Genomic DNA, 15781 nt, shown 5'->3' on the forward strand with positions numbered 1-15781 from the left:
TCTTTGACCCTCTCTCTCACACACAGTCTCACACACACACTCTGTCTCTCTCTTTCATTCTCTCAACGACACACACACTCTTTCTGACACATACACTCCGAGGAAAACCTTGCTAGCGCCCGTTTCATTTCAGAACAAAACGGGCCTTTTTTACTAGTTGTTTTAAGAATTCTACTTGTCCGCCTACAAGCACCCTATTTTCCAAACTAGTATGTATCATCTCCAATGCAGCCTTTTGAGGAATATTTGTATATAGCACGGTCACATCTAAGGTGACCAACTGAATGGTTTGTTCAGTGCCTAAAATTCATAAGAGCATTACAAGCCCTCCGGGATGGCCAATTGTGAATGACAGAGGATCTATTTTAGAACCTCTGTCACAGTATCTAGATTTTCATTTAAGTAGAGAAGTCCCCAAGATCACATCTTATATCCAAGACACCACAGATCTGCTGAATTTACTGCAAACCATACATATTGAAACTGAACAAACCGTTCAATTGGTCACCTCAGATGTGACCGTGCTATATATGAATATTCCTCAAAAGGCTGCGTTGGAGATGATACATACTAGTTTGGAAATAGGGTGCTTGTAGGCGGACAAGTAGAATTCTTAAAACAATTAGCTAATATGGTAATAATGAAAAATTATTTTCAATTTGAAATGAAAGGACTAGGATATCTTTTAAAAGGAGTAGGTTGATGTAATAGTGATAAGAAAAATATTGTTATAAATAAATATATGAATAAAAGTTTGTGATAAAAAATTTAGAGTGATTACAGTGAGATATTAATTAGATTAGATTATATAAGATATTCAACAAGTATTTAAAAGTCAACAGATCTTTCATTTAAAAAAGTCATCAGAAGTATTACCCTAGATTATAACACATCATGACATCACTGAAGTATCCTTCTTTGAATTAAAAATTATACGATTATTTTCTTGTATAATTTCAAGTATACATATTCACGTAGAGTAACAAGATATAAATGGCATCACACATTTGGGCAGTTGATTGCTGTCCTGCCTCTTATATTTTGTATGATTCTTATTAGAATTAATCCTACACATGCCTGGATCTTAGCATGAGAATCAAAGGTAACTGCTGAAAGAATTTAACAAACATCTGAATTCAAAAATAACATTTTAATGTTGTATTGACTAGTTGGTAGTATTTATTCCATTAGTTTCTAATATGCTGCTGTCCAGTGCACAGTTAATACAATCTTTTAAAAAGAAATTTCCAGAATAGAGTGTCATTTTATAACCGAAGGTAAACATTATCATAGCTGCTTTTAAAGTGCTCTTCCTTCACAGTTCCACCAAAAGAAAATAAGCTGCCCTAGGATATGAAATGCTTTCCCTAATTAGGACTTTGTATACAGGCACAAAATGAGAGTGTCTCATATTAATCAGGCCTGAATGAATCTGCAAAAGGAAGTCTTAATCAACCAAATGTCAGATACTATTGTTTTCCGACAACATGTTTTTATTTTATAATCCGAGGCATATTGCTCCAAGCTTGAGATTTCTTCTTGGCAAGTTCCATCCATGATGGCTGATCTGAGCTAGAATGAACTGTTTCCTCCTTTTGCAGCAACAGGGAAGACTGAGTAGCTGTGGAGAAAAGTACAACTTGCTCGTTAACACTATTTAGATATATCTTTAACAAAGATATTTACAAGCAAAACTGTAATAGGTATGCATTCGTTAAACCGCAACATCATATATCGGGGTCTATTTAAAGTGTGGTAGGATTTTGCAGTTACCGTAGGTTAACGTCCAAAATTAACACGCAGTGACTGTAAAGCCCCTGCATTAACAACTGGAGGCATTCCTAAAATTTTCCCATCCATTTAACACAGAGAAAAATTATGTACTTGGTATTAACTAAATGGAAGTTAATGTGTTGCTTAAAAACACCTCTTCATGTGGTGTTAATTGTGCTGCATTATCTGCTGTGTTAACAGATAATATATAAAAACTTCTTGCATGTTAACTAAAAGGTGATTCTACATCCTGTTCTGCATTAGCTGTTAATGCAGAAGTTACCGCACATTAACTGCTATGATGTCATGTTAAACTGTTACTACACATTTAGGGGCTGTTTTACTAAGCAGCAGTAGGGCTAACGAGCGGGTAGCGCGTGTTAAATTGACATAGCATGGGCACTCTGCAGTAGTTTCAAAGTTAGAGTGCACTGTTTCCCGCACTAGAAAATAATTTTCTATTTTCTACCATGGTGGGGGGAGGAGGGGGGTCCCAGCAGTAATCGGCAGCTCAGCCACATTTATGCACACAGTCTGATTATCACAGGAGTACCGCCAAGTACATAGATGGCGTTAAGGGCTCAGGCAGTAAATTGCTGTGTGCTACTTTTAATATTAGTTCACGGCCATTTATCGCCCCATTAAAAAAGACCTTTTTACCTGCCATGGTAAAAAAATGGCCCAGGGCACGCTAAATTCATGCATCCAAACTAGGGCAGGCCACTTTTTACCATGGCTTAGTAAAAGGGCCCCTAATTGTTGCTTTAACAGCTAGCTCTGCTTGGTAAATATGCTCCATAATTTCCAGTCAGGCGTTTTGTGACACTAGAACAATTTATATAGGGGCCTTTTTACAAAGCGGCAGTAAGCCCAACGTGGGCTTACTGCTCACTAAAAAGGAAGTACCAGCAGGCTACTGCAGCAGCCTGGTAGTAGTTCCCATCCCCAGCGCACCGTCATATCTGGCCCTACAAAAATATTTTTATAGCACCGGTGTGTACCCTGTGGTAATCAGGCAATGCCACATGCTGCCCGGTTACTGTCGGGTTAGCGCGGGAGCCCTTACCACCACTTCAATGGGTGGCGGTAAGGGCTCCACCCTGAAATGGCTGCGCTGCAAGTGCTTCACTTCCTGCATGGCCATTTCCTCAAGTAAAGAAAGACCTACCTTTTACCCACTGCGGTAAAAGAGGGCCTCGGCGCGCGTCAAAAACACACGCTGACACCAACGGACGCCCTCTTTTGCCGCTGGTTGGTAAACGGGATCCTTAGATTCCCAACAATAATCTCTTAAAATAAAAGACAAATAATTATTCTTGAAGATATCGGTAGTGGATTTCTATGGCACTGTTTTTGTTTTGAAAACAGATGTAATGCATTGGGTGGGGAAGAGAGGGCAGGGCAGACCTTGAAATATTTATGTCATGAAAGATGGCCTAGAGTCATAAGAGTCCAGACCACGGGCCATCATAGTTGTACTTTGGAGATTATAGGAATGGGGGTGAATGTTTAGAAAATCAGGATCATAAGCATCTTTTGCGTTCTGCCTTTTATGTTTCTTTAAGCACGAATGCCTCACCAGAGATCAAATGTGGCAGCGTATATGCTCTGTGCCGTGGCTGTTCCAGGTTGTGCTTTGTTTCTTGATTGAACTCTTCAGTGGTTTTAGATGTTAAGTGGGAGGATTTGTTTTTGATGAGTTCTGCTTGTGGCTTTACATGCCCCTAATAAAGAAGGGAAAGAATAAGCTATATAACATATGCATCATCGTATTAGCACAACAGAATGAGAGGGGAGGGGGGAGTTCTTTTAGCACAACAGAATGAGAGGGGAGGGGGGAGTTCTTTTACCACAAGTTGTGCTATTTCAGCACAGGATCTCATAGCATAAAATGAGACCTTGTGCTAAAATAGCCCATTGTAATGGTAGCCTACTTTAATAACTTCCCCCCTAAATGTGGAAAATTTATACTTAAACGTTAAGCTGAAAACCACTATAGCAGACATGCATTTGTAGGGTCAATGTGAATTTTCTTTTCCTAGCTTTTAGTTTTTTCCTGCTTGTTTGGACTTCCAGTTCAACCAGAACTGGTGCTGGGAAGCCTTCACCTACAATCACCTGGGATTTCCCTCCCATTTTATAACTCTCCCTCATCCCAATGTGGTCATTGCAGAGGAGCAGAAGCCAAGCTTAGCAAATCATACCTTCAGTGAGCCATTGGGTCAGTTCATGTGCTATGTTTTAAGAAACAAACTGCTACCTTTCTGTGTCCATTGTATGCCTGCTTTTCCTGGGAAAGCTACACATTAAGGGCTACATTTATTAAAAGTTTTCTCCCATTTTGTGATTTGGGAAAAATGTTTAATAAATAGGACCTTAACGTTTTACTTTTTTTTTCAGTGCAATAATGGGAATATTGAAGATATGTCCAAAAGAAAAAAAAATCTCATGTTAATTCCAGATTATTATACATCTCTTCATAAAAGCGGTTAATAAATAAATAAATATTAGCATTACAGGGATGTATGTTCACCTTTTGCTGGTTCCTCCATATCCCTGCAGCAAAAATGTATTTTTCATGTTTTAGTAAATTCAATTTTCTAATGAGTTAAAGGGACTCCTTTAATAAACCGTGCTAAAATCTGGGCTTAATGCGGGTTGATGTGGGACTTTACCATGTGTAAGTCCAGATTGAACATGGTATTTTTTAAGGCTTTTTCTTTTGTTTTAATTATAGTTGTGCGTTGTTTCCATTAGCATGGTACATGCAAAGAATTAAGTTTAGCTCTGTGCTATCTGGTTAACACGTGCTAATCATAATGCGCTAGCCAGATAGCACAGGAATGTCCACGCTCTATGATATGCTCCCCTCCACAAAATATTTATAGAAAATCACTAATGCGCAGGTTAGCATGTATAAACAGGCATAATACCACAAAACGTATTAATGTGTTCTACGGTAGTATGTTAATGTGTGCTTACTGCGCATTTAAAGCGTCTTTTACTAAAGCTTAGCTCAAGTTATCTGCAGCAGGGCCCATTTTATTCCTCTGGGACCTGCTACAGATAACTTGAGCTAAGTTTTAGTAAAAGAACCCCTAAGAGTTTAGCGCCATTCAGTGAAAAGACCCCGAAGTATAAATGAAGCAAAAAAAATTTTGCAATGCAACACACCTCCATTTTCTCATTTTGCTTGCTCTTTTTTTCTGTATCTCCTTCCAATGATGAATGTTTCTCTTCTGGGTTAAGCTTTTGATCCTCTAGACCTCCCTGCTTCCGGTGTGCCAAATTAATCCAGGTTGGTTTTGTCTGACTGTCAGTTCCTTTTGCAGACTCTGTTACACTCACAGATGATGACACTGTTAAAACACATTTATTTGAAACAAAGTTATACAAAAGAAATTTTCCGTTTTCTTCCACTTTTTTTTGGCAAAGAGGCTCAATTCTTCAATAAAAGCAAAAAGTAAACAATCTTAAATTAATTATTAGTAAGGTTTTTATGTTTAGCTTTAGGCTTTTCTTTGAAATCAGGATCAGTTTTAAGCACTAGGCAAAAGCGATAGGTAGTATTTGTATACATTTTTGAATGCACAATATTTTTCATATGGGAAATTTTATATGCAGTAATTTAATAGGGGTGTGCAGCCTGAAAATTTTTCAATCATGTTTCCTGTGTCATTTATAGAGACATTAGTTTTTTCAGAGATATTTTGGCATTTTTTCATTAAGGAAATCAATAGAAATCAAACAAAATAAAACATGGAAAAGAAAATAAGATGATACCTTTTTTATTGGACATAACTTAATACATTTCTTGATTAGCTTTCGAAGGTTGCCCTTCTTTGTCAAAAGCTAATCTTCGTCTTCGAAAGCTAATCAAGAAATGTATTAAGTTATGTCCAATAAAAAAAGGTATCATCTTATTTTCTTTTCCATGTTTTATTTTGTTTGATTTCTATTGATAACCTTAAGAGTGGACTAACACGGCTACCACACTCCTCTTTCATTAAGGGAGCAATGTTAAGGATACACTCTCTTTCAGAAAGAGCATCCACTATTCACAAAGGGGTCCTTTTTACCAAGCTGTGGTAAAAAGAGCCCTGCATTAGCGGTGGGGGCCGTTTTTGCCTCACACTGTGGCCCTTTTTACCGCAGCGGATAAAAAAAGGCTGAAAATAGCCACGATGGAAACCAACCAAGCAGATCATTTGGCCTTGCTGTTTTCTTGAAAATAGCCATGGCCGTGCAGTAAGATTGCTCTTACCACGTGGCCATGCGGGGGGGGGGGGGGGGGGGGGATCACTTACCACCACCCACTGAGGTGGTGGTAAGGGCTCCTGCACTAACCCGGCAGTAACTAGGTAGCGTGCGGTGCTGCCCGATTACCACTGGGTTAGCGCCAAACTAAAAAAAATACAGGCCAATTTTCCCTATCATGGCAAATGGTGTGCACTGGGGCTAGAACTATATCGCACGTTTATACTTTCTTTTTAAGTAAATCTTCCATTACATGTCTGGGCTTGTGTAGATGTTGGGAACAAGATATTCAGCAGTCCATTTCTGATAGCAGTTGAACGCAGCTCTGGCGCTCAGTTTTTCAGTGTTCCAGGTCTGCGGACATCACTCAGTCCCTTTATTTTTTTATGCACCGGTCCTTATGGACGCCCCTCAGGTCGCATACCATTAATCCGTCAATTCCCAGTTTATGTTGGTCTTGTCATTCTCAATGGGGTACTATCAGACACCTTGTTTTTGACTGTGTATGCCTTCAATCATTTTGGACTGATGTCTGGTTCACTTTAACAGATATATTTCATTTCCATGGTCCCATGCTGTATAAATATGTGTTGCTCAGAGACCAATGTTTTCGCTCTTCCTTAAGCCATAATGAATGCTTACTTGTTAATACTTTGCTCACTTTAGCCTTGAAAGTAGTTTTTGGGCACTGGAAGACCCTGGGTCAAGTCACATATCAAGAATGGTGAAATTTGGTATTTCAGACCCTGCTACCGGAAATGGCAATCGCCATGACAGCAAATGTAAGCCACATTGAGCCTGCAAATCGGTGAGAAAATGTGGGATACAAATGCTACAAATAAATAAATAAAATAAATAAATATGATACCTTTCTGGCTAAAAAGTCATGTCGCTATATCACTTATAAGGAGAAGTGGTCTTTGTTATTGTCCCACTTTAGAGATGCTTGATGAGAAGTGTTTTTCTTTTTTTATTTTCTTCCTCTCCACTCTCTCTCTCTTCTGTCCTTTACATGATTTTTGCAATTTGTATGCTGTTGTACTGTTACACTGAATTGTCTTCTGTTAATTCTCTTTTAAAATTTAATAAAAATACTACGACCAGGAAAAAAAAAAAAGAACTACCGCCAACGCCTACGTTGGGCTGGCAGTAACTCCAGATTAGCCTGTGGTAAGCCCGCGTTGGGCTTATCACCGCTTTGTAAAAGAGCTCCAAAGCTTTTCAGTGGTTAAAAAAAAAAAATACCAACCAGCCTATAAGCTCCCTTTGTTAGTATCTGAATTCAAGTTTCCAGCACAAAAAAAATGAAATGATGTCTCATTTCTGTGGTTTCTCCACTGACAATCCCCTTGGCATCGATTTAAAGAAAACATTTGTGCTGCCTCTCCTGTGATACAGGCACCTACATTCCTTTACAGAATACCAGTGTAACCAGCTATATACAGGAAGGCAATCGATCCACAAACTCCAAGATGGAAAAGAAAAAAAGCAGATCGGTGATTCGAATATAGACTTTTATTCGTACAATAGCAAGCTCCTTATATCGCCCGATACTGGCCGTATTTCACCCAAAAGGGCTGCCTCGGGGGCTATCTTGTGGAGTGACTGCAAACAAATACGCGGAACGTGTTACAGTGTCCTTGATGAAAAAACCAGCACAGACAACATTGCAGAAATGAAATCCTTGTAGCTAGTAGAGTGGCGTGAGCGAACTCCTCTCACTATCGCTGCCTCTCCTGTGATATAGGCACCTACATTCCTTTACAGAATACTAGTGTAACCAGCTATATACATGCATGTGTGTTAAAAGTGAGCACTTATGACAGCCATAGAGCTGGTATACATGCTTGAGCTTAGAGTCAGGAGACACACATGTAACTTACAGTATTCTATGAGTTATGCATGTGAGTGCCCCACCTATACTCTGCCCACATGAATGTCCACCTGTACAGTATTTATTAAAAAACTTTTATTCTGCTTAATCCAAAGTTCTTAGCGGACTACAAATTAACACATAAATCACCTTAGACTACAAAGAATACATTAACAGACATTCTTTCTTAACACAACCATATCAAAAGAGAACATACCCAAGAAGAGAGCTGAGATGTCATTCACTACCCTCTCCTAAATGCCTGCAGAAAAAGTAGAGTTTTAAGTTCTTTTTTAAACTCTCTCAAATCCTGAACCTCTCATTCTAAGATGCAACTTGTTCCAGCATAAAGAACCCACAATATAAAAAATTGTGTTCCTAAGTTCACCTGATTTTATATAACACTAGTAAAAAAAGGCCCGTTTCCGAAACCAATGAAACGGGCGCTAGCATGTGGTTTTTTTTTTTGTGTGTGTATGTGTCACAGAGTTATTTTGTGTGTGTGTGTGTGAGTGTGTGAGGGTGCGGTGTGTGTGCAGGTTGTTGATGTGTGTCTTTATTTTGTTTTGTTTTTTTGCTTGGGGGGTTGGGGGATGTGCTGTGCTATGCTGGCAAAGTGGGATGGATTGGTGTGTGGCTTTGAGGATGTGTGTGGCTTTGTCTGTCAAGGAGGTTTGTAGAGGGGGGTCTTTCTGTTGGTGAAATGTAAATGTGGTTGTAGGGGGGTCAGCCTTTGCTGAGTGGTGGATTGTTTTTTCTGGGTTTTTTTTTTTGTGTTGTGCTGAGACAGCAGTGTTGTTTTAGATGGGCGGAAGATAGAGGAGCACGTTCTTGGTCTGTCGGTAGTTTTTGGCCGTTTCAGGGCTGCTGTAGGGGAACACTGGAAGAGAAATGTGCTGTGGGAAGTAGCGCCGTCTTTTTCCGTTGGGCAGGGGTTCTGGGCATCCTGGAGGTGGGAGACGGCTTGCCTGAGGACAGGGATGGTTGTTTTAAGTTGGCGGAAGGGAGAGGAGCACGGTCTCGGGCCATCGGGTGGTGATCCGGTATGTTCGGTCCATTTCAGGCCGGCTGCAGGGGAATGCTGGAACATGCGCTGCGGGAAGCTGCGCCGTCTTTTTCCGGGTGCTCGGGGAATCCCGAGGTGGGAGACGGCTTGCCTGAGGCTGGGGATGGTTGGGCACGGTCGCTTTGGCAAAAGGGGAAGAGGAAGGGGGTGGTTAGTTACCTGTAGCTGCGTGAGAAAACAGGTATTCTTTGGTTTGTATTATTAGTTTGCATTTCTGTTGAAGAAAGAGTGGATGCCTTTTGAATGATGGAGGTGGTGCGTCGGTGTGCGGTTGTTTCGTTAGTTTGGCAGCCAGTCTCCAGCGATTCCTAGGCAGGGAAGGAGTAGGGAAACACACTCCGCTCCGCGTGTTTCCCTACTCCTCCCCCTTCCTTGGTTGCTGTTGGCTGCTGGCTGGGTCGCGGGTAATCCTTCCAGCTGGGCCGCAGCTTGTCCTGTTCGCCCACGTCCCAGATGGTGACGGGCACGTTGTTTTCCGGCTCCTCTGACTCCATGTCAAGCGATCCCAAATATAGTCTTTGCTATGGGCCCTCTGGCACTCTTTAGTACTGGCATTAGGCATCTAAAAATTTCTCCCCCCCCCCCCCCCGGTCTATTTTTGCACATACCCACAGCAGGAATATTCTTCTCTCATTCCAGCGGTGGTTCTGTGCTCTCCGTGCTGCACAGATAATGAGCCATTCTGCTGTGGAATGCTCCTCCCTTATTGTCACGTAGTTTCCTCTGATTGGTCCGTCTTACGTTGCCTAGTGTTGCCTGGGAACGGTGTTGTGATGGTCCTTTGTGTTTCAGAATGTTGAGGGTGTTTTTTCTGATTGGTCCGTCATGCGAGGGCGGGGCAGAGAGACATGGTCAGTGTCGTGGCTTCACCACCATGAATCCATGAACCCTTCAGGGAGTGACTGAGTAACTTCAGAACGTTGTTTTCAGAACGTTGAGGGTGAGTTTTATTATAGTAGATGATAAGATAGAACATCATGAAGCAATTGACCTTCTGATCTCAATGATTGAGTGGGCTGATAAATATGAAGTTTCGAAGCCAAGATCTTTGATACTTGTTTCATCAGTATTTCTTCTCCCTCCCTGCAATGCAAGCTCTTTCTCATCCTCTGCTTTCTTCTATAGGCTGTCAGCCATTCTTGGCTCTTCCACTCAGTGTGGCTGTCCATCACAAACTCCAACTCCAGCTAGCAGCAGCAAATGCACTTAATTGCACATCATCTTCTAGTGTTGTGGAGCCAATCTTGTGGAATGTGCCATGAAATCTCAAGGATCATCATCAGAAGATTGGCTCCATGGCAGCAGGGTATGGTGTGCAATTAAGTGCATCTCCAGCTGCTGGGTGTAGTAGGAAGACCGAGGACCTGTTATAAAACGATAGAATGAGGACGCCTAGTTGCTATATATGTCAGCCGGAAACTGGCCCACCTTCTGGGGAGGCTTTGCCTTCCCAGGCCTCTTATATTGGATGCCTATGTCTGTCTACATTGCTGTAAAAAAGATTTTGCATCAATTAATCCAGCTAGGGTATAGGTTCCAGTCTGGAGCTGAAACTAAAAGATGAGTAATGAACAAGTACTCATCTGACATTATCAGACACAAAGAAAAGAGATTCAAATATTTGGGTGCAACAATTCAAGGTAAAAGGGATGTCCCAGAAAAGAAAGGAACTTTAGTGCCTATTCCTAGTGGAAAGCTTGTGGTAAAGGCATTTTGCGGGCGTATGGCTGAATCTTTAACTCTAGAAATTGTACTGATTCATGTTATGCAAAAAATCAAAGGAGAAAACACTCCATGGTGAAGTCAATATGAAGAGCACAAAAGTGGAACACACGATCCACAGATGGAACCATAGAAGACTTTATTCCCAGCGTTAGTAATGTATACAAGTAAACCCAACGAAAGCAATGTCTACAAGAAGGCCCTACATAGTTGTGTTTCGGCACTCAATATGCCTGCATTAGGGGTCAAATAGCATCTATAAAAACAAATGTAAAAACAAAAATAATTACATACAAAAACAGTGCAACAAATATGCAAGAAAGTATATAAAACAATAAACAGCTAAGGGGCCCTTTTACTAAGGCGGGTAGGTGCCTATGCACGTCCAACATGTGTCAAACTGGAACTACTGCCTGGCTACCACGTGCCCTGGGCGGTAATTCCATTTATGACGAATGTCCAAAACATGTGGTAGAAAATATTTTTTATTTTCTACCACATGGCGCTTACCCAGCGATAATCGGCAGTTTATGCGCACTGACACTTACTGTAAAAAAAAGTGGGAGAGCGACCAAGGATACCAGAAACTGGAGGATGTTCGATAAAATACAATTTATTAATAATATGGAGACTTGACACAACGTCGTGTTTCGGCTGTCAGGCCTGCATCAGGAGTCTGGCAGCGAGGCTTTAAATACCGTCCGTTGTTGTAAAGGCGGGAGAGAAGCGACCTTTGCTGGAGAGAATACCATACAACAGGTCTCAGGCCGAAAATGGACATGCGCTGGTTTTAATTTTGACACACGTCCATTTTCAACCACAAAAAAGGCATTTTTTCCAGACGTGCTGAAAAATAGACCTGTGCGCATCCAAAACATGTGCCTACACCAGCACAGGCCACTTTTCGGCACGCCTTAGTAAAAGGGTCTCTAAATGCATAAAAATACAATGAATAAATAAATAAGAATGATGAATAAATAATGAGACACCATTTGCATCAAATAAATATATACATGTAAAATGCAATAAATGAGAATAATAAATACATATATAAGATGCCATTTGTATCAAATAAATGCATGTAAACCTGACAATAATTAGTAAGTTGTTTAAAATGTACCAAATGGATTTAAACAACTGTTTAAAAGCACTTATTCTAATATTTATCTATTTATTTATAGCATTTGTATCCCACATTTTCCCACCGTATAGCAGGTTCAATGTGGTTTACATATTGCTAAAAAGGTGGTTAGAAAATTTAGATTTGTAGAAGTCTAGTACATAATACAGAAGTTTAATAAACGCTTAGGTTGATATATTAGCATATTGTGAGAGAGGTTAATATTATTGTTTTCCATTTCTGAACTTTTCGTGATGCATGTTGGTGTGGGATTAGGCAGATCCAGGGGCGGAAAGACTTCTTGAAAAGATGTGTTTTCAGTTATTTTCTGAATTGTAGGTAGTTTTCTGTGAGTTTCAGGTCTATAGGTAGTGAGTTCCAAAGTTGTGTGCCTATAAAGGAGAGGTTGGTGGCATGTGAAGATTTATACCTTTGCAATTGGAGTAGTGAAGGGTTAGGTAGGTTGTTGCTGTTCTCATCATGTTTCTTAATGGTAGATTGATAAGTTCCGTCATGTAATCTGGTGCGAGTCCGTAGATGATTCTGTGGACTATTGTGCATATTTTGATTGTTATGCGAGCATTAATAGGAAGCCAATGTAAGCTTCTTAGGAGGGATTTCACACTTTTGAAACGTACTTTTCCAAAGATGAGTCTGGCAGCCGTGTTTTGTGCTGTCTGTAGTTTTCTTATGATTTGATCTTTGCAGCCTACGTAAATACTATTGCAGTAATCTACATGGGTTAGCACCATGGTTTGGATCATGTTTGCGGAATGAATCCCTGGGAAATTAAGGTTTTATACGTTTGAGCTTCCACATAGTGTGGAACATTTTCGTGGTCATGTTCTAAGCTTAGCTTTCTAGTGTTAGGTTGCAGTCAATTGTTATTTCTAAGATTTTCAAGTGGTCTGAGATTGGGAGGGATGAACCCCTGTGCGTTAATTGTCGAGGTGGGAACATTATTGTATTGGGACGAGAGAATGAGACATTGGGTTTTATCTCTATTGATAACATTAAAAAAACATTAAAAACTGATATTAGGCTAAACTATTGTGACTATGTAATAATAAATAAGAATGAGCACTGGGTTGACATTGACAGTCCACTGATGAATATCAGCTCAAATACAAATCAAACTGAAAAAACAAAGATGACCATCAAGAAAAAAAGAATACAATAAAAAGAAAGAAGGGAAATAAGAAGAATAAAAGGGAAAAGGAAAAAAGAGGCAGGAAAGGGGAAAGATGGGAAGGGAAGGAGAGAGGGAAAAGAAGGAAAAGGGAAAGAAGAGAAAGGAAAAAAGAAAAGAAAATACAAATCAAACTGAAAAAACAAAAATGACCGTCAAGAAAAAAGAAGAAGAAAATAACAAGAAAGAAAGAAGGAAACAAAAAAGAAGAAAAATGGGGAAAAGGGAAAAGAAGAGGCAGGGAAGAAGAAAGAGGGGAAGGGAAGGGGGAGGGGGGAAAGAAAAAGGAAAAAAAAAGAAAAGAAAGAAAAAAAGAAGAAGGGCATAGGACAAATACAGGGAAAAAAAAAGGAAGAGAAAAAGAAAAGAAAGAAAAGGGGTAAGGAACAGAAAAAAAGAACTGCAGGGTAAAGGTGATGGAAGAGGTCTATAAGCCAGGCATTAAGGCACAAAATATTTAATAGCAGGGGCAAGGAATTGTCCAACCACATCTATAAAACTCGCATTGCAACTTATGAATGGCTACACTGATCATGAGGTCTAAAAAATATGAATGACGCAAAAAAGATGGACCCACGAAATAATGAACAATTAAACACGGCTGGTCTCCCAAACTCCAAACATATATGTACTACAGGGGAGAATATATACAGCCTTGAAATCAAAAGTTGCCTGAAATATTTGTCAAGGCAAAAATAAACAATTAAAATTAACAGAATTACTCACAACTGCGGTTCCAATGTAAAAGGCAGATGCTGGTACTCAGCGGCAGTTTAAAGAAGAAATGAATGCCAAAAACAAGTGATGGTACACGCACATATACGTAACTCATGAGGCACTATTCTTAAGGTAGACCATTGTAAAAAACAAAAAAAGCAGGAAATGCATACGAGTCAAGCACAAAAACCTTTGGTGTGATGGTCAGTGCAAAAATAAACACAGGGCAATGAACTTGAGGGCACAGAGGCAAGCTTCTTTAATGAGCTGCCCATCAGTCCAAAAATAGGGAGGAAGCCGCAGAAGAGAAAGGGAAAGCAAACAAGGAACTACAAAAAGGGGAGAAAATAGGGAAAAAGAAAAGAAAAAAAACAGGAAAAAGGGGAGGAGGAAAAGGGGGAAGAGAAAGGTAAAAAGGAGAAGGAACAAAAAGGGGGAAATAAAGAAAGGGATGGAAGGGGAATCGGAAAAAGAAAAAAGGAAAAGAAAAAGGGGGGATTAAAAGAAGAAAAACAGAAAAATTACGACACTTGTCTAAACCCCCCCCCCCCCCCCCCCGAAAAACAAAGGGAAAAAGCCAGCAATCTTATTTACCAACAATTTATAGAGAATGTCAATACTTAAGCTCTAACGGTTCAGGTGAAATGGCTGGACCGAATTATATTCAAAAATCAAATGTTGCTCACTCTGCAAAAGTAGCTGCTCAATGTTACCTCCTTTCAGTCCAATGCTGCACTGAGGGTGCACTCATAATCTGCCTACTGATGCAACTCCTGTGTTAGATAATTCTAGTCCTAAGCATTTGTTTTGTCTTTCCTATATATACAAGATTACAAGGACATAGGATTACATAAACTACTTGTGCAGTATTACAATTAGCAGTATGCAAAAGTTTGAATACTCTGTCTCTCTGAGGATTTGTAAACGATCAGATTGTCAAAGAATGCTGACAAACAGAGCACCTGCCACAGCTTGAATGGCCTTGAGAAAGGACAGGTGGTTGGGGCAAAGCTGGCAATGTGGAGGGCACCAATTTTTCTTTTAGATTTTACTTATGGAGTATGCAATTATGTGGTTTTTTTTTTTACAATTTTTAAAACAGGGATGATCCTCTAAAATATGCCAGTGTCTAAAAATGCTCTTCTTTATGTCACTAGAAAGATGGGAGTACCTGAGCGTACACACAATGTCTGGCCTGTTTTTAACTCTCTTTTCTTGGAGCAAATTTTCACGACTGATATCTCTTGCATGATTCAGATCTTTCTGGATACATTCTGTGAAGCACCCTCTGTTTCTGAATCTCTGAGCTTTCATGGAAGCTTTTTCTTCAGAATCATTAAAGTCCGAATAAAAGCGCTTAAGTGTTACAAATTGGCAGAATGGAAGGTTCTGCTTTAAGCCTCTAGGGTGAGATGTTTCATAATGTAAATACTTATTTTCATCTATGGGTTTGTGATAAAGCTGTATGCTGAATTCTTGATTAAAATGTCCACAAAAGGAATCTCCAGAAAGTTAAATTTCATTTTAAATCTGAGATTTTGAAGTGTGTTTTCTTAAGGCTCACCCTTTTTTTGGAGGAAATTAGGTTTTACTGAAGATGTATTGACAACATTTGTATTTTATGGAGAGGCGATACAGCTAAATTGTATACCTTTTTTGATTGACTTTGGACTCTTGGCACAGGCTATTCTTCCTCAGTTGGACTACTGTAACTCGCTATACTCTTAGGTTGATTGTAATTTGAAAAATCGGTTATTACAAAATAGAGCTGCCCAACTGATCTTTGGTTTGAGTCAGTTTGATAGTGCTCTACCTCTTTTCAGGGAGCTGCATTGGTTACCTATTAGATTCAAGATGATATGTTTAATCTTCAAAGCACTCTCTGGGGCAAATGCAGAGGGTTTAGTGGGATTGTTAGAGATTCCTTCTTCTAGGAGAAATCTTTTGTTATCGAACACTAACATTAGGTTATCCTGCAATGAAAAAGATTAGATTAAAATCAATTATTGAAAGATCATTTCCTTTTCAGGGGGCTTGTCTTTGGAATAAGTTACCGTTGAATAT

At 39.8% G+C, this 15781-nt stretch overlaps 1 protein-coding gene across 1 annotated transcript in view; it reads right to left on the reverse strand.

The window, feature by feature from the left end:
- Positions 1-1166: 1166 nt before the first annotated feature.
- LOC115468032 (uncharacterized protein KIAA1211-like) overlaps positions 1167-15781 on the reverse strand; it is a 40408-nt gene continuing 25793 nt past the window's right edge. Inside the window, exons 2-4 of the mRNA XM_030199542.1 lie at positions 4948-5132; positions 3353-3497; positions 1167-1621 (exon numbers count right to left, since the gene is read on the reverse strand). Of these exons, the coding sequence (XP_030055402.1) occupies positions 1494-1621; positions 3353-3497; positions 4948-5132 (458 nt within the window). The 3' untranslated portion in view covers positions 1167-1493. The remainder of the gene's footprint in view (positions 1622-3352; positions 3498-4947; positions 5133-15781) is intronic.

This window comes from Microcaecilia unicolor, chromosome 4, assembly GCF_901765095.1.
Source record: "Microcaecilia unicolor chromosome 4, aMicUni1.1, whole genome shotgun sequence".
In the NCBI taxonomy this organism is placed as follows: Eukaryota; Metazoa; Chordata; class Amphibia; order Gymnophiona; family Siphonopidae; genus Microcaecilia; species Microcaecilia unicolor.